This window comes from Bos grunniens, chromosome 4, assembly GCF_055505025.1.
Source record: "Bos grunniens cultivar Pamir isolate PY7600 chromosome 4, Bosgru_T2T1.0, whole genome shotgun sequence".
NCBI classification, from domain to species: domain Eukaryota; kingdom Metazoa; phylum Chordata; class Mammalia; order Artiodactyla; family Bovidae; genus Bos; species Bos grunniens.
The window spans coordinates 21128303-21146904 of record NC_141168.1 but is presented as its reverse complement, the minus strand read 5'-3'; the positions used below and the strand labels follow the sequence as shown (position 1 = coordinate 21146904).

General features: G+C 47.8%; 1 protein-coding gene across 5 annotated transcripts in view; it reads right to left on the bottom strand.

Annotated features, from left to right (window-relative positions):
* Nucleotides 1–5820: 5820 nt before the first annotated feature.
* LOC147373749 (solute carrier family 23 member 2-like) overlaps nucleotides 5821–18602 on the bottom strand; it is a 68075-nt gene continuing 55293 nt past the window's right edge. For 3 of the 5 annotated variants that reach the window (XM_086395482.1, XM_086395481.1, XM_086395483.1), the window contains 4 exons: nucleotides 12069–12233; nucleotides 11582–11690; nucleotides 10241–10336; nucleotides 8116–8836 (listed from right to left, as the gene is read on the bottom strand). In XM_086395482.1, coding sequence (XP_086251608.1) covers nucleotides 8595–8836; nucleotides 10241–10336; nucleotides 11582–11690; nucleotides 12069–12233 — 612 coding nt within the window. In that variant the 3' untranslated portion in view covers nucleotides 8116–8594. Of the gene's footprint in view, nucleotides 8837–10240; nucleotides 10337–11581; nucleotides 11691–12068; nucleotides 12234–18602 lie in introns of all 5 variants that reach the window. The other 2 variants (XM_086395480.1, XM_086395479.1) reach the window with 1 other exon arrangement.

The following is an 18602-nucleotide window of genomic DNA, read 5'->3' as shown; positions in this document are numbered from 1 at the left end:
AAGGCTTTACCTTGGAAGTAGTCAATGAAGCAGATGCTTTTCCGGAATCTTTAGCTTTTTCTATGATCCAGTGGACAGCCCAGGATGCCCCATTCTCTGGGAGGCTTCCTAGACATCAGGACCCAGGCATGGAAAACTACTGTTGCCTCATCCAGTCCTTCCAATTCACAGATGAGCCCAGTGTGTGGGAGGACCTATCCAGGATGCCTAGTTCCTGCTCTAAGGATTGCATCCTTTCTCACAGATTTTTTTTTTTTTCCAAATCTCTGCCCTTTGGTCTCTAGTTTATTGTTGACCCTCCAGGCTTCTCAAGTGGAGTTTAGTTAAAAGGCAGGCGCTTGGCTATTACTCTAGACCCACTGAATCCGAGTCTTTGAGGGGATGGCTCAGAATCTGTGGTTTTAACAAGCACCCCAAGTGACTGGTGTGACTGCAAGGGACTCCCAAGGTGGAGTGAGGTTGGGGCAGGGACGTGGGAGGGAGCGGGTTGACTGTGGCATATCCACCCTGGGAGTGGGCTCTCTGCAGCCTAACCCCTGAGCCCCTGAACCTCTGTTCCCCTAGAATGAAACTGCTAGATTGTGGATGGGGGGCTCAGTCTGTCCCTCGGGCGGTGTAGATGAGCCCTTTCCTGTGTAAACAGAGGCTCACCTCTGGCTGTTGCCTCTCCCGCCTAAGCTCCCACCCTCTTTAGAAAGAGGAGACCATGGTCCCCAGTGCTTCCCCTCTGGGGACCTCTCAGTCACTCTCTGGGGTTGGCAGTTTTTTTTGGGTGGTCAAGAACTTAATATTCATCCCCTGTAAAGGTCACCAAGCAGAGACCCTGGGTTTGGGCCTCAGCTTTAACATGCACCCCTATGGGGACAAGTGGTAGGAAGCCTTTCTATCTCTCGGCAGTCCAGAGCAAACATCAGAGTGTGGCGGATTTCTGACATGTGAAGTTTTGTGGTTTCTTTCAGATCCTTTTTGAAGAAGCCTTCGATGTGGCAAGTTTCCTGGACAAAAGTGAAGCTCCAGGCACATCTAGCCCCAGGTGAGGAGGGGTATGAGACTGTGTGTGGGTGTGTGGGTGTCCCTGTTGGGGTGTTTAGGACCCTCTCCCTTGCAGCCTCTCAGAAGGGAGCATAATTCAGTGGAAGTTCTTGGAAACCCACTTTTTCTTGTGGTTCAGAAAAGGCTGGTCCTAGGATTGTGCCATTGCCCTGGGGAAGATCTTCTCTGGGGCTTCTTCAGCAGAGACAGTTCTCCCGATGTGACCCAGGGCTGAGATACATCAGTGAGTTGTCAACTGTAGGTGGTTTGCACTGTCTCCTGGGGTGAGGTGGTCGTGGGTGGATTACAGCAGTCAGTCTGGTTTGAGAGGTGGACAGAGAGAGTCTGGGCCAACATGGAAACAGGCCCCATGCCTGAGCCTTGGGGTGAGTGACAGCGTCTCTGAGCTGCACAAGGGGAGAAGCTGTTTTCACAGTGCTGATGGGAAGGATGTAGAAGGAGGGATGACCCCCTGAAGTCAGAAGAGCATCTGGGGAGATTTTAAAACAAGAAGCAGCTTGGTTTTTTTAAACACACACACACATAAAAAACAGTTGTGTTTTCTCAGAAAGAGAGAGTCTAGGACTAAAATGTCCTTGCTACTTTGAAAAGCTGTGGTCTTACAGCCTAAAGGCACAGCACCCTCAGATACTTGGTTAAAAAGAGGCGACCAGTGGTTAAGACTCCACACTCTCTAAGCAGGGGGCTGGGATCGATCCCTGGTCAGGGAACTAGATCCTGCGTGCTGCTAGTAAGACCCACACAGCCAAATAAATAACATTTTTTTTTTTTTTCGTTAAGAAGCAAGAACATGTAGCTTTCTGCCTTGGGAGTGAGGTGACATTCATGTTCTCATGATCCCAAAGAACATCTCCATTCTTTCTGAGGCCTGTGGCTCCAGCCCAGAGCCCTGGGGGCCTGAAGGCAGATCAGAGGTCAGCAACTCAACTGCCACCTCCCTCCCCCAACCCAGCCCAGCCAGACTTGCCAAAAATCTCAAAACGATTTTCCGTGGTGACTCTTCCCAGCTGTATAAAGTTTGATTTTGCGGAAACTGGCTGGAGACAGAGATTGCTATCTCTTTGTTGGGCTTCGCTATGTAAACAATTTCTGTGAAAAGTGGCCAAAGTGTACTTGGCAAATAATTTTGTTAACTCCTCACCCTGCTGGTGGAACAGAAAACAACCTATCAGGGGGAAAAAAATTTTTTTTTTTTTTTTTATCTTTCCCTAGAAAAGGCAGAGGATTGCTACCAGGGTTCCCAAGCTGACTGTGAGGCCTCATTCCAGGAGGAAGTGAGGTCAAAGCACCACAAGCTGTCCAGGCCTGATTACAGTCCTATTGGTAGGCTTCTCCTCTTGTTCCAGGAAACAGCAGGAAAAGAATCTTCAGGGCAGCCGTCTGTGCCAGGCAGGGCTGGCGTTTCACTTTAGACCTCCTGAGCCAGAGGCATGTCAAGGGACTGACCTCGATCGTGCCCTGTGCTTCCTGAGCCTGGGAGGTCACGGGTGGGAGCAGAGCCTGACTTTAGGCGGAGAGGAAATCTTGCTCCTTGTTCCCCAGGCCACAGCTCAGAACACTAAACTAGGACCCATGGGCCAGCCTCCCTGTAGTCTTGCTTCCCCAGCAGCTTCCAGACATGATTCTGGAACTGGGGCCGTGCAAACCTTCCACAGAAGGCGCTGGGCCACCTTCTGGAGGGTCCAGCTGCGTGCTTCAAAGTGTTTGGTTCTCATTGTAATCCAGATATTTTCAGAGGGTGCAAGCAGAGGTGGAGATTGAGGGCAGGATGAGAAGCAGGCAACACAGGATGAGATGGTTGGATGGCATCACCGAATGAATGGACATGCATTTGAGCAAACTCCGTGAGATGGTGAATGACAGCGAAGCCTGGCGTGCTGCAGTCCATGGGGTCCCAAAGAGTCAGATATGACTTAGTGACTGAACAACAAAGCAGAGGTAAAAAGTTAGGATTCTAACGGTTGTTTCTTCCTCTTTTCTGCCGTTAGTTCCTCACTGGCTGTTTGCAACTCAAAAAATCCCGAGGACAAGTTTCAGCTGTACGTGCAGAACGTCGATTTTTTCAAAGGCTTTTGCTGTGTTAACACTCAGTTCAAACAGGTAGGATGGAGCAGGGTGCAGTCAGGCCTTGGCTCGCCTCCCTTCAGATGGTGGGCTCTGGAGGGGAGCACTGGCTGCAACTCCCCCATTTCACACCACGGGGGAACGTTCTTCCATGGATATTTGACTTTAGTCTAATGCACCTTGTGGAAGGAGGATGTCAGGGAAGAGGCAGACGGATGCTCTTCAGGGCACATCTGAGCCTGGGAGCCTTGAGGCAGGGACCAGACCTCAGAGGCCTGGCCCTTGGCAGGCATTCCTACCTGGGTGATTCCTCGATGCCTTTTGAGAGGCTGAACTAGTTCATCATTTTCTGAGACACTGGGGTAATATTTGCTGTCAGCTTTTGAAGGATATTAATTTCTGCTTCCAAAAAGCTGACTGTGCAGCCCACCGTGACATGCATTGTGGGGGTCTTGGTTAGAAGGTCCATTCCTGGAAGTTTCCATGGAGGGAGGGGGTTATTCATGAGCTGCCAAGGAGACAGCCCCTTTCAGATTCAGAGCCATGGATTTTCCCACTGATTTAGCAAAAATATAGCTGTTTATTTTAAAAGGTACGTGATAGTGATGAAAAGTCCAAAAATAATCAGGGCAGCTTTTCAGTGTGGCCCTTTTCCTGCTTACCCTTCCCTTTCCTCTGCTGAGACCACTTGGAGCCAAGGCCGTTTCCTGCAGTTGGCTCTCTGCACCCCCCACCAACCCTTGGCCGCCAAACCCTGACCGCTGAGTCCCTTGCTCTGGACACAGTGAAGTCAGGTCACTTTACCAAGGCTTTGAGAGCAGATGGATGGGACAGTCTTTGTTTTCCCCACTTCGTTACTTACACAGAGCAGGAAAGAAAGAACTGGCAGGACTGGAGCTCATGTAAAGCAGAGGCGCTCAGACTTGACTCACCTTGGGAGCTCATTGGAATGCAGATTCCTGACGTCCCCGCACTCAAGATTTCCATTCAGTATTGTGAGATGTGGCCCCGGGAATCTGTGTCTTGAACAAGCTGCCCAAGAGCGTCCTCATTCAGGAGGCCTCAGGCCTTGGTATAGGGTGTGTAAAGAGGGCAACTGCATTCTCTTTCCCGTTCATCCCAGTGCCTGTATTGGTTTCCTAGGACTCATGTAACAAATTACCACAAACTCAGGGGCTTAAAACAACAAAAATTTATTCTCCCAGAAGGCCCAGTTTCGGTGTTGACCCGCCATGCTCCCCCTGAAAGCTCTAGGGGAGAATTTGTCATGCCTTTTCCTAGCTCCCGGTGCTCCCAGCAGTGCCGGAGATCCCTGCACTTGTAGCTGCATCGCTGCCTCCATCTTCTGTGATCTCTGTGTCCCTCTATCCTGTAAGGACACCTATCATTTGGATCAAGGGCACACCCCAAATCCAGGATGACTTCAGCTTACAGCCTTAGATAATCACATCTGCACAGACTCTAGTTTCAAATAGGCTCCAGGTGGGCATGAACTGGGGGAAATGCTACTCAACACACTTCAGCACCCAGTCCCAGCAGACACCTCCAGCAGCCTAGCGATTTCACAGACCTGCAGCTGAAGAATCCCTCATCATCATGTGCAGGGGCTTAGAGATGGTTGGATGGCATCACTGACTTAATGGACATGAGTTTGGGTGAACTCCGGGAGCCGGTGATGGACAGGGAGGCCTGGCTTGCTGCGGTTCATGGGGTCGCAAAGAGTAGGACACGACTGAATGACTGAACTGAACTGACTGAAGGAAGCAGAACATTTGGAATGACATTCAGGCACTCTGTGACAGACTCCAGTTGTGTGGCTCCCTCCCCTGATGTTTGGCCTCAGGGCATCCTCCACATTCCAGCTCCCCCTTTTCTCAACCTTTGCCACCATTCTCACCCTAAACAAGGGGTCTGGTGATTTTCCTTTGACCAGTTCTTCCCTCTCTTGGATACTCTGGCTCTGATGTGCCCACCCCTATCAGGAGGGCAGGACAGATGAGGACCATTCTCTGGAGTTTCATTCTCAGAATCACCCCCGATCTGGCCCCACATCCATGAGATGGTTGGCTGGATTAGGGGTGCTTCCCAAGGCCCAAGGGAATCAACCCCTAACGAGCAGCGCTAACAAACTACAGGGGTGATTTTCTGCTGGGGTGGGGATATGCAGGAATAACACAAACCCAGGAATGTACTTTTACGGGAAGGGGTAATGGGGCATCAGGTAGCTGGTGTCATTGTTAAGGGAATGAGAAACACTTGCTAAATTAACATAATGCTGTTTCTTTTCAAAATGATCCCCAAATAGCTAACCAATGTTCCTTGTTCCTATTGCATTCTCTCCCCCAAAGGCAATGATCATGACCAGTTTCTTATTCAGTCATCCAGAAATATTCTCCAGCTACTTATATAATCTATCAAATACAAATGGTATTCCCAGGTGGCGCTACTGGTAAAGAATCTGCCTGCAATGCAGGAGACCCAGGTTTGACCCCTGGGTTGGGAAGATCTCCTGGAGAAGGAAGTAGCAACCCACTCCAATATTCTTGCCTGGAAAATCCCGGGGACAGAGAAGTCTAGCAGGCTACAGTCCATGGGATCGCAAGGAGTCAGACACAACTGAGCACACACACATCAGACACAAATGGTAGCCCACCATACACACTGCTCTGGACCGCGCTCTTTGGAAATCATGTGTCCCACAGAGAAGGAGCCCATTCTTTTTATTGGAAGCAGCTGCAGAGTATTCCATGGGTGTGTGCATCGTGGTATAATTCATCATCCTCTGTTGAGGGCATTTGGATAAAGCTTTAAGATTGCCCCTGTCTCGCTCATGGGTTCTTAGAAATCCCCAGGAGAGGAGAGAAGCCAGTTCTACTGTATCCAGGAGAAGCCCTTCTGGAGACGGTAGAGTACGGAGTCGAGTGAAATGGAAATGGACTCCCTGCCCCTCATTGCTCGTAACTTCCTGGCTGGAAGCTGGAGGAGAAGATACCGCTGAAGAGATGTGGGGGAGAAGCAGAGGGAGGAGGCGTGCCTGAGATGGTGGGGCCATCTCCCCCGCCTGAGGCCTGGAGCCCTCAGATAAAACTTGAATCCTCTTCTACCAGTGTTTTGCAAGAACCGGACCTTTCTGTTGACGATGAGATGAGATGTTTGATGATGAAGATCTGTGATGCGGGAGGGCTGGAAGCAGGAGGGGATGGAGGAGGCTGATGGTCTCCGGCTTTGAGTTCTGGCAGCCCAAGTTGCCCCTGCCTTGGCGTTTTGTAGTGGGCTGCCCCAAAAGCATTTTGATGGTTGTAGTTTCTGGTTGTTATAAAGTATTTAAGAATAGTGTGGTTGTGTGTCGGTCTTTGGGGGTTGTTTTGAATGAGGTGCTGGCCTTCTGCAGGGCACACACCTGCTCCCGCTGTGCTCCTCTTCAGGGGGTACCAGATGCACCCAAGGACCAGGCCGTGAGTCTTTCAAGAACAGGATGGCCAGGATCTGTCCCATGACACTGGATACTTGCAGCACACCTGCTTCAGGGCATTGTGTTGATGGGTTCTAGGGAGCTCTGGCGTCCACCCCACATCCTACAAGCTCTAAAAGCCCAGGAGCAATGCTGACCTCAAACCTATATCTGCTTCTTCTGACAATAAAGACTCCTGAATGGAGTCCATGTCAGGTCCCACAGCACTTGCAATGCTTTTTGCTGAGGCTGCTGGGCAGAATGCATCAGTGCCCTTGGGCCTGTGTACTGGGGGTGTCGGTTATTATTACATGTCAGCTTGGCAAGGCCATGGTACCAGGTACTTGGTCAAACATTTTTGTAGATATTTCTATGAAGGTTTTAGGTTGTGTTTTTTTGTTTTTTTTTTTAGAAGAGATTACCCTTTAAATCAGCAGACTTTGAGTAAAGCAGATTACCCTCCATAGTGTGGGTGGGCCTCATCGAATAAGTTGAAGGACTGAACAGACCACGCTTGCAACCCCATGGCCCTGAATTCTCCAGGCCAGAATACTGGAGCCTTTCACCTTGGATCATCTCAACCCAGGGATCGAACCCAGATCTCCCAGATCTATATTGCAGGTAGATTCTTTACCAGCTGAGCCACAAAGGAAGTCCAAGATACTGGAGTGGGTAGTCTATCCCTTCTCCAGCAGAGCTTCCCAACCCAGGAATCGAACCAGGGTCTCCTGCATTGCAGGCAGATTCTTTACCAACTGAGCTCTCAGAGAAGCCCTAACCTCCTTCAGGAAGAGGGAATTCTTCCAGTGACTGCCTTCAGATTCCAGCTGCAATTCACCCCAGCCTGCATGGCCTGCCCTGCAGACTTCAGACTTGCCAGCCTCCACAATCACCTGAACCCAATCCTGAAGTCAATCTCTCCATCTGCCTTCCCCATATGTGTGTGTGTGTATATATATATATATATCTGTAGACATATGTGTATATACATATATATGTATGTATGTACACACCCCCCGTATTGGCTCTGTCTCTCTAGAGAATCCTGACTAATCCATTGAGGATGCAGAGAGAGCAGGTTCACCTGGCTCTTACAGTTTATAAATCATGACAACAGTGGCTCCACTCCACTGAAGGCCTTTCCAAGGCCTTGGCTGTTTCATGTCCCTGTGAGAACCTGAAGTGCAGGTTAAGTCTTAGGGTCCAAACCTGGTGCCATCTGACCCGCACCCCCAGTGCTCACTGCCTCACCATACCATCCTGTGATGCACAATCTGACTCCAAGGACTAGCACTGGGCATATGCAGGGACTGTAGCTTTGCAGACCCTTCAGTGTCTACAGGGGCTTCCCAGGTGGCACTAGTGGTAAAGAACCTGCCTGCCAAAGCAGGGGAGGTAAGAGAGGTGGGTTCCATCCCTGGGGGCAAAGATCCCCTGGGGGAGGAAATGGCAACCCACCCCAGTATTCTTGCCTGGAGAGTCCCATGGACAGAGGAGCCAGGCCGTCTACAGTCCATAGGGTTGCATAGAGTCGGACATGACTGAAATGACTTAGCACAAGCTCAGCGTTTACCAATGGCAGGGGCCTGGAGGGGAGGGGTCTGATTGGGAGGAATCTGGATGGGAGGAACCTGGATGGGAGGGGTCAGCAGGCCTCCTACTTCTTTGAGGAAGAGAAATGTTACTGTCACCTTTCAGCTAACAGCCCCATCTCTGTTCCCTACCCCACCCAAAGCCTCTGCCTCCCAACCATCAATACTGCCTAGAGGCTTTCTGCATGGATACCGGGCTGCCCTGGTTTACCCTGGAGACGGGAGGGCTGAGCATGGTGTAAGGATGTAGCTTGAGGCTAGACCTCGCTGACTCGCTGACGGGGGTCACAGCACGCTTGCCCTGGCCTTAATCTAACACTTATCTAACTCTGCCATCACGTGTGGGGTGCAGAGACGCTCAGGTCGACAGGGTACCTCCCATAGTGGGTGGGGCGAGGAGCACACTGGGTGGGGGCGGTGCAGAAGAAGCCTTCTCACATCCGGGTGTCTGCGGCGCTCCGGGGCCCCTCTTCTGAGTCCGCGGGGCAGAGCGACAGGTGGCGCACTCCCACCTTGCCTTCCCTGGGCCAGAAGGGGAGGTACTGGGCGCAGGAGGATGTGCAGAACCTGGTGCTGATCCCCCAGGGGAGGCCGTAGACCTCCAAGGCCTTCGTAGTCTCCTCAGACTCCTCCTGGACTTGATTCCATGCCAGAAGGCCTCTCTCCTCCAGACTTCCTAATAGGAGACAGAGAGCGAGGTCGGGACTGGGCCCCAAGGGAGCTGGCAGACCTGGGCAGGAGGAGGCTCTGGAGAGGCCAGTTCGCAATTCCCTGATCCAGCCGGCAGCTCGTCCTTCTCCTTCTCCCAGCCCACCCCAAGAATCAGCTCAGCTCAACTCCACCCAACTCAACTCAATGGATGAGAGAGTTGGACCATAAAGAAGGCTTGAGCGCCAAAGAACTGCCGCTTTAGAGCTATAGTGCTGGAGAAGACTCTTGGGAGTCCCTTGGACAGCAAGGAGATCCAATCAGTCCATCCTAAAGGATATCAACCCTAAATATTCATTAGAATGACTGATGCTGAAGCTGAAGCCCCAATACTTTGGCTACCTGATGAGAAGAGCTGACTCACTGGAAAAGACCCTGATGCTGGGAAAGATTGAAGGCAGGAGGAGAAGGGGACACAGAGGATGAGATGGTTGGATGGCATCACCTACTCGATGGACATGAGTTTGAGTAAGCTCCGGGAGTTGGTGATGGACAGGGAGGCCTGGCTTGCTGCAGTCCATGGGGTTACAAAGAGTCAGATGTGACTGAGTGACTAAACAACAACAACAACTCAGCTCATCACCAGGAGTTTCTGAGCTCTAGGGTACGACTTTCTGTGAACCACTGTTCTTTCCTCCTCTTCCGAGGTGGACCTTTCTATGTTTCAATGTTTCTGGAATGCAGGTGTCTTTTATATTTGGTGGAGAGAAGAAATGTGGAAAACAGAATACCAGAATAAGCAGGAGTTATTACAAAGGTCCTTTCAAGGCAGGGAAAGCCCCCAGTGAGGACAGCTCTGCACCCTTCCCCGGACACATCCTCAGCACTGATGGGTTTGCTGTGCTCATCGCCACACTCGGTGCCCTGTAGTGTAAGGGTCTGTGGTTGTGTGTCCCTTTCTTATGAGCCTGTGAGGCTCCAGAAGGCCGGGCATGTCCTGCTGCTCTCTGTACACTCAGTACAGAGCACCTGGAGCACAGCACACCAGCTATGGCTTTGGTTGGGATATGAATCTATACTGTGTTCTCTCCCTCCCCAGCTAGACTGCAGGCTCTAAGAGAGCTGGGGCTGTGCCTTTTGCGCTTTGCTTCTGGTATATTTCCCACCTTAGGGTCCTTCTATGGGCTGAACTGTGCTCACCCACCCACCCCCAAAATCATATGTTGAACCCTAACCCCACTCCTCACGTTCCTCAGAATGTGACTATATTTGTAGACAGGGACTTTAAATCACCCCACCCAGACCCTGGACCCACTCAGGGTATGCTGTGGCCAGCCTCACATGGGAACTGGGGCTAGGGAAGCAATGTGGCTGGCCCTAATGCTGACTGTCTACCCAAACTGCCAGCTTACAGGGCAGAGATGAGCCCTACCAGGGATGGTGTTGTCCAACAGGAATCCCAGAAATCCACCAACAAACATGCCTGTGGTCAGCAGCACCTGGATGACTTGGTCCAGCTGAAGAATCCCTACAGTGGAGACAAAAGTGACAGGGATTACAAAATGGGCAGAGGATCTTGACAGAGACTTTGCCAAAGAAGATGTCCAGATGACCAACGAGTACATGAAAGGTGTTCAGCATCACTGACAGCAGGGAAATGCAAATCAAAACCACAGTGAGACATTCATCTCACACCTGTGAGGATGGCTTTTCCCAAAAAGAACTGAGAAGTGTTGGCAAGGGTGTGGAAAAATAGAAAACCTTATGCATCATTGATGGGCCTGTAAATTAGTGCAGCCATATGGAAAACAGCATGGAGTTCCTTAAGAAATTAAAAACAGAACTACCATTCAGTTCAGTCACTCAGTCGTGTCCGACTCTTTGCAACCCCATGAACTGCAGCACACCAGGCCTCCCTGTCCATCATTATGACCCAACAATTCCACTTCTGGGTATTTATTCAAAGAAAATGAAAACACCAACTCAAAAAGACACATGCACAGCCACATTCACAGTAGCATTATTTACAACAGCCAAGATATCGAAACAACCTAAGTGTTCATCAGTGGATGAGCAACTAAAGAAAATGTGTATGTTTACAATGGATATTATCCAGCCATAAGGAAAAGAATGAAATGTCGCTATTTACACAACATGGATAGACCTTGAGGGCACTGTGCTGTGAAATAAATCAGAGAGAGAAAAACAAATAGGTATGATCTCACTTATTATATGTAGACTCTTAAAAAAATGATAAAAACTCAGAAAAAGAGATCAGATTTGCAGTTACCAGAAGCGGGAAGTGGGAGAAGGAGGTGCTGGAGGAAGGTGATCAAAGGTACACACTTCCGGTTATGAGATAAGGATGAGCAGTGTAATGTACAACATGAAAACTATGGTTAATGCTGCTGTACGTCAACCACACAGTTCTTAACAGAATAAACCCTAAGAGTTCTCACTACAAGGAGAAATGTTTTTCTTTTTCCCCCCCACTTCTTTTTATTGTATCCATGTGAGATGATGGGTTTTAACTAGACTTATTTTGGTAATCATTTCATAATGGATGTACATCAAAACTTTATGCTGTATACCTGGAATCATACAGTGATGTATGCCAGTTATATCTCAACAAAACTGGAAATAAGTAATGGCGATGTAATGTACAACATGGTGACTATAGTTAATTTAAAAGAAGTGACAGGAATTGCCAGGAACCAAGGGCCCCACCGGCTCTGCTCCTGGAATGGTCACAGTCTAGAGGATGGAGAATCACCTGTGCGGAGCCTCTCTGGGTTCTTGTTCACCCAGTTGGGAATGGCAAGCCCACAGAAGATGGAGAAGCCGAAGATGAAGAGGTTTCTGGATGAGTTCAAGTCCACGTACTGCAAGAGAGAGGCCCGGAGCCATCAGCACCTATACTGAACACCAAGCACCCCTCTAAAGTGCCCCTGTTCGCCCATCACTGGAGGCTGGAGGGGGAGGTTGGATTCAGAGGGCATAGGCTCTGGGTCAAGTCCCAACTCCCCCTTGACCCTGAGAGCTGAGTGGTTTGGATAATTCAATACAAACGGATCCAATTTTGTTTTTCAGAAGTTTGTATGTTCCTGGTTACTTCCCTCCATTTGGGGCCGGTGCATTTGCTAGGACTAGAGGATGCCCTTCTCCTCCCTTGTCCCCGGGCTGTTCCATTCATCTCCATCCCCATGGGCTCCTCTCAGGAGATGCAATGCTTCTGCTTTTCCAAGGGTGCCTTGCCTCACCTGGAGATTGGAAATCCCCACGGCAGTGATGACCCCGAACATCACCAGGAACATGCCTCCGATCACGGGTGTTGGGATGGTGGCAAATGCAGCCCCGATCTTCCCAAATACGCCCATCAGGAGCAGCACGCAGCCCGCAGTGACAATCACCATCCTGCTTCCTACCTGCAGCACGCGGGGAGAAGGGATACAGATGGTGGCTGAGCTCCAACCAGGCCACATGCCCTGGAGACCTCTGCACTCTTCCTGGGGAATCACAAACAACAGCTCCAGGGGACCTGCAGGAGGAGCCCCCTGTTCTTCTCATGGGGCTAGGGAAAGGATGAGGGTGTGATCTTGGGTCCCAGCCTCTGCCCTCACCTCTCCTCTCTGCTGCTCTCATACCTATCTTCAAGTCCTGACTCCAGTGCTCCTTCTCTGGGCAGCTTTTTGTGAAGAAGTGGCAAGAAGTCTCTTTTGGGAAGGAGTGGCCCAATGCTTAAGAATGGAGTTTGAGAGCCAGTTCCAACTCTGCCTCTAACTAGCTGTGCTTTTTATGCATGTTATCTAACCTCTCCAAATATCAGCCTTCAAATTTACCAGGTGGAATTAATAATACTTACTTCACAAGCTTATTATAGGAGGCCAGCATTACCCTGGCAGTACCAAAGCCAGATAAGGACACTACAAGGAAAGAACGTACAGGTGAACCTTGAATAATGATTTGGAACTGTGTAGGTTCCTTTACCGGAGAAGGCAATGGCAACCTACTCCAGTACTCTTGCCTGGAAAATCCCATGGACGGAGGAGCCTAGTAGGCTGCAGTCCATGGGGTCGCCAAGAGTCAGACACGACTGAGCGACTTCCCTTTCACTTTTCCCTTTCATGCATTGGAGAAGGAAATGGCAACCCACTCCAGTGTTCTTGCCTGGAGAATCCCAGGGATGGGGGAGCCTGGTGGGCTGCCGTCTATGGGATTGCATAGAGTCGGACACGACTGAAGCGACTTAGCAGTAGCAGCACGTTCCTTTACATGCAGATATTTTTCAACAGTAAACACAGCAGCACTAAACAATCCATGGTAGGCTGAATCTGTGAATGTGGAACCACGGATATGATGGAACCACGGATATGGAGCGACCACATGTACAAAGATCCAACTGTACGTTATGCAAGGGTTTTTGGTTGTGAGGAGGGTTGGTGCACCTAATCCCACCCCATTTCCCATATTGTTCTAGGGTCAACTGTACAGACCAATATCTTTGATGAATATAGATACAAAAACTATCAACAAAATATTAGCAGACCAAATTTAACAGCACATTAAAAGGATCATACACTATGATCAAGTGGGATTTATCTCTGGGATGCCAGGATGTCTCGACATATGCAAATCAATAAATGTGATACACCACATTAATACAATGAAAGATAAAAATATATGATCATCTCAATAGATGCAGAAAAAGCACTGGACAAAATTGAACATCCTTTGTTGATTAAAAAAAGACTTTCAACAAGTCAAATATAGAAAGAATGTAGCTAAAGGCAAATGTAAAAAGCCCACAACTCACATCATGCTCAAGGCTGAAAGGTGGGAAACTTTTCTTCTACGATCAGATCAGAACCAAGACTAGGGTGACACTCTCACCACTCCTATTCCACACATTACTGGAAGTCCACAGCTATAGGAACCAGGTAACATAAAGAAATAAAAGGCATCCAAATGAAAAAGGTAGGAGTAAAATTATCTTTATTTGCAGATGATATGATCTCATATGTAGAAAATCCTAAGACTGCACTAAGAAATTGTTAGAACTAATCGGTGAATTCAGTAAAGTTACAGGATAGAAAATCAATGTACAGAAATGCCACATTCCACACTAATAATAAAACATCTGAAAAAGAAATAAAACATACCCATTCATAATAGCATCAAAAACAATAAAATATTTAAAGATGAATTTAAACAAGGAGGTGGAAACTATAAGACTTTGAGGAAAGAAAATGAAGAAGACACAAATAAATGCAAAGGTATATTATGTCATGACTTGAAGAGTTAGTATTGCTAACTGTCCATATTACTGAAGCCATCTATGGATTCAATGCAATCCCTATCAAATTTTCAACAGCATTTCCACAGGAATAGAAAAAAAATCCTAAATGCTTACATATAGTAGTATAGTGTCAGTTGTTCAGTTGTGTCCACTCTTTGCAACCCCATGGACTGTAGCCCACCAGGACCCTCTTTCCATGGAATTCTCCAGGCAAGACTACTGGAGTGGGTAGCCATTCCCTTCTCCAGGGGATCTTCCCAACCCAGGGATCAAAGCCAGATCTCCTGCATTGCAGGGGGATTCTTTATCATCTGAACCACCAGGGAAGCCCCTAAAATGCTTATGTAAGCACTGCTGATGCTAAGCCGCTCAGTCGTGTCTGACTCTTAGCGACCCCATGGACTGCAGCCCACCAGGCTCCTCCATCCATGGGATTTTCCAGGCAAGAGTACTGGAGTGAGGTGCCATTGCCTTCTCCGTATGTAAGCACAAGAGATGCCAAATAGATAAAGCAATTCTGAAAAAGAAAAATAAAGCTGGAAGCATCTCAATTCCTGATTTTAAACTATACTACAAAACTATAGTAATCAAAACAGTATGGTGCTTGCATAAAAACAGACACATACACCAAGGGGACGGAATTGAGAGCCCAGAAATAAGTCCATGCATATATGGGCAATGTTTGACAGGGCTTCCCAGGGTGCAAGCTTCATCCCTGGTCATGGAAGGAACATCCCACATGCCATGTGGCCCAGCCAAAATGTAAAAAAAAAAAAACAAATGAACAAAAACATTAAAATGATACTCCAGGGTAGTTTGTTTTGTAGGAATAAAAAGCTCTGGAGATCTGTTGCACAGCATTGTGGGTGGATACACTTACTAGTACTGAACTGTACACTTCAAAAATATTAAGATGGTAGATTTTATGTTATGTGTCTTCTACCACAATGTTTAAAAATTTTAAAATACTCCAATGTCAACAACTTGAAGTCTGTTAATGCAGTGATAGAGTAGCAGAATTCACCTTTGCTTATTTCTCTTCCCAGCTTAAGAGCACATTGACCACTGACTGCCACCTGGTGGCTGGTGCAGGTTGACACGCCCAGCGAGGACCAGCAGTGGCACAACCAGGGCACCAGTCCTGTCCTCTGGCCACATGGAGTGTGAAGGGCATGCCCCCGCTATTCAGGGCCTAACAAAACACGGTCCACTGGAGAAGGGCGTGGCAAACCACTTCAGTATTCTTGCCTTGAGAAGACCATGAGCACAGTTTATTTAACTGACTTCATAAGAAAACATGTGATAAGAATTTACCACATCAGCAGGCCTCCCTCACCTGCCCACGGCAGCTCTTAAAGTTATCCTATATTAATAAAGCTACTTCTTGCCTATCAAAAAAAAAAGAATTTACCACATCAAAGGAAACTTCTGTTTTGTTTACAAGCCTAACAATGAACTGTGGGAACTAAGCATGAATCTAAGCACAATGAATCAACTTTCAGGTTCAACCAACGCCCTTTGGATACACTGATGATCTCATGAATGGCAGGTCATCCCAAATCCTACCACCACAGAATTAACCATGCAGCCCTGGGTCTCTTTTGGTCTCAGGACTGACATCTGGGCTTGTGTGACATCCCATCACACCCTAGAGAAGTGATGGGAAGTCTCTGACCAACCTAATTCCTCCCCTCACGCCACCACTTGTCCCCCACTTCCCACCCCACCAACTAGGAGAGAACCAAAAACTAGTGAAGGCAAAAGAGAAAAGGAAAGATATACCCATCTGAATGCAGAGTTCCAAAGAATAGCAAGGAGAGATAAGAAAGCCTTCTTAAGTGAACAAGGCAAACCAATACAGGAAAACAAAAGAATTGGAAAGACTAAAGGCAATGGCACCCCATCCAGTACTCTTGTCTGGAAAATCCCATGGATGGAGGAGCCTGGTGGGCTGCAGTCCATTGGGGTCGCTAAGAGTCGGACACGACTGAGTGACCTCCCTTTCACTTTTCCCTTTCATGCATTGGAGAAGGAAATGGCAACCGAATCCAGTGTTGTTGCCTGGAGAATCCCAGGGATGGGGGAGCCTGGTGGGCTGCCGTCTATGGGATTGCATAAAGTCAGACACGACTGAAGCGACTTAGCAGCAACAGCAGCAGAGATCTCTTCAAGAAAATTGGAGATACTAAGGGAACATTTCATGCAAAGGTGGGCACAATAAAGGACAGTAGGGATCTAATAGACACAGAAGATATTAAGAAGAGGTGGCGAGCATACACAGATCTATACAAAAAATAACTTAATGGCCCAGATAACCACAATGCTGTGATCATTCATCTGGAGCCAGACATCTTGGAGTGTGAAGTCAAGTGGTCCTTAGGAAGCATCACTGTGAACAAAGCTAGTGGAGGTGAAGGAATTCCAGCTGAGCTATTTCAAATCCTAAAAGATGAAGCTGTGAAAGTGCTGCACTCAATATGTCAATATTTGGAAAACTCAGCAGTGGCCACAGGACTGAAAAAGGTCAGTTTTCATTCCAATCCCAAAGAAGGGCAACGCCAAAGAATGTTCAAACTACTGCACAATTGCACTCATTTCACATGCTGGCAAAGTAACGCTCAAAATTCTCTATGCCAGGTTTCAACAACAGTATGTGAACCGTGACCTTCCAGATACACAAGCTGGATTTAGAAAAGACAGAGGAACCAGAAATCAAATTGCCAACATCCACTGGATCACAGAAAAAGCACGAAAAACCCAGAAAAACATTTATTTCTGCTTCAATGACTATGCTAAAGCCTTTGACTGCGTGGATCACAACAAACTGGAAAATTCTTAAAGAGACAGAAATATCAGACCACCTTACCTTCCTCCTGAGAAACCGGTATGCAGGTCAAGAAGCAGCAGTTAGAACTGGACATGGAAAAATGGACTAGTTCCAAATTGGGAAAGGAGTACATCAAGGCTGTATATTGTCACCCTGCTTATTTAACTTATATGCAGAGCACATGATGCGAAATGCTGAACTGGATGAAGCAAAAGCTGGAATCAAGATTGCCGGGAGAAATATCAATAACCTCAGATACACAGATGACACCACCTTATTGCAGAGAGCAAAGAGGAATTAAAGAGCCTCTTGATGAAAGCGAAAGAGGAGAGTGGAAAAGCTGGCTTAAAACTTATCATTCAAAAAACAAAGATCATGGCATCTGGTCCCATCACTTCATGGCAAATAGATGGGGAAACAATGGAAACAAGGGCAGACTTTATTTTCTTGAACTCCAAAATCACTGCAGATGGTGACTGCAGCCATGAAATTAAAACATGCTTGCACCTTGGAAGAAAATCTATGGCCAACCTAGATAGCATATTAAAAAGCAGAGACATTATTTTGTCCACAAAAGTCTGTCTAGTCAAAGCTATGGTTTTTCCAGTAGTCACATATGGATATGAGAGTTGGATCATAAAGAAGGCTGAACACCAAAGAACTGATGCTTTGAACCATGGTGTTGGAGAAGACTCTTGAGAGTCCCTTGGATTGCAAGGAGATCAAACCAGTCCATCCTAAAGGAAATTAACCCTGAATATTCATTAGAAGGGCTGATGCTGAAGCTGAAGCTCCCATACTTTGGCCACCTGATGCGAAGAGCTGACTCATTAGAAAAGACCCTGATGCTGGGAAAGACTGAAGACAGGAGGAGAAGGGGACGACAGAGGATGAGATGGTAGGATGGCATCACTGACTCAATGGACATGAGTTTGAGCAAACTCTGGGAGATGGTGAAGGACAGGGAGGCCTGGCATGCTGCAGTCCATGGGGTCACAAAGAGTGGGGCACGACTGAGCAACTGTCATCCTGCTTATTTAACTTATATGCAGAGTACATCATGAGAAATGCTGGGCTGGATAAAGCACAAGCTGGAATCAAGATTGCCAGGAGAAGTATCAATAACCTCATATGTAGATGACACCACCCTTATGGCGAAGGGGAAGAACTAAAAAGCCTCTTGATGAAAGTGAAAGAGGAGAGTGAAAAAGTTGGCTTGAAACTCAACATTCAGAAAACTAAGATCATGGCCTCCGGTCCCATCACTTCATGGCAAATAGATGGGAAATCAATGGAAACAGTGACAGATTTTATTTTCTTGGGCTCCAAAATCACTGCAGATGGTGGCTGCAGCCATGAAATTAAAAGATGCTTGCTCCTTGGAAGAAAATATATGACCAACCTAGACAGCATATTAAAAAGCAGAGACAGAACTTCACCAACAAAGGTCTGTCTAGTCAAAGCTATGGTTTTTCCAGTAGTCACGTACAGATGTGAGATTTGGACTAAAGAAAGCTGAGCGCTGAAGAATTGATGCTTTTGAACTGTGGTGTTGGAGAAGACTCTTGAGAGTCCCTTGGACTGCAAGGAGATCCAACCAGTCAATCTTAAAAGAAATCAGTCCTGAATCTTCACTGGAAGGACTGATACTGAAGCTGAAACTCCAATATT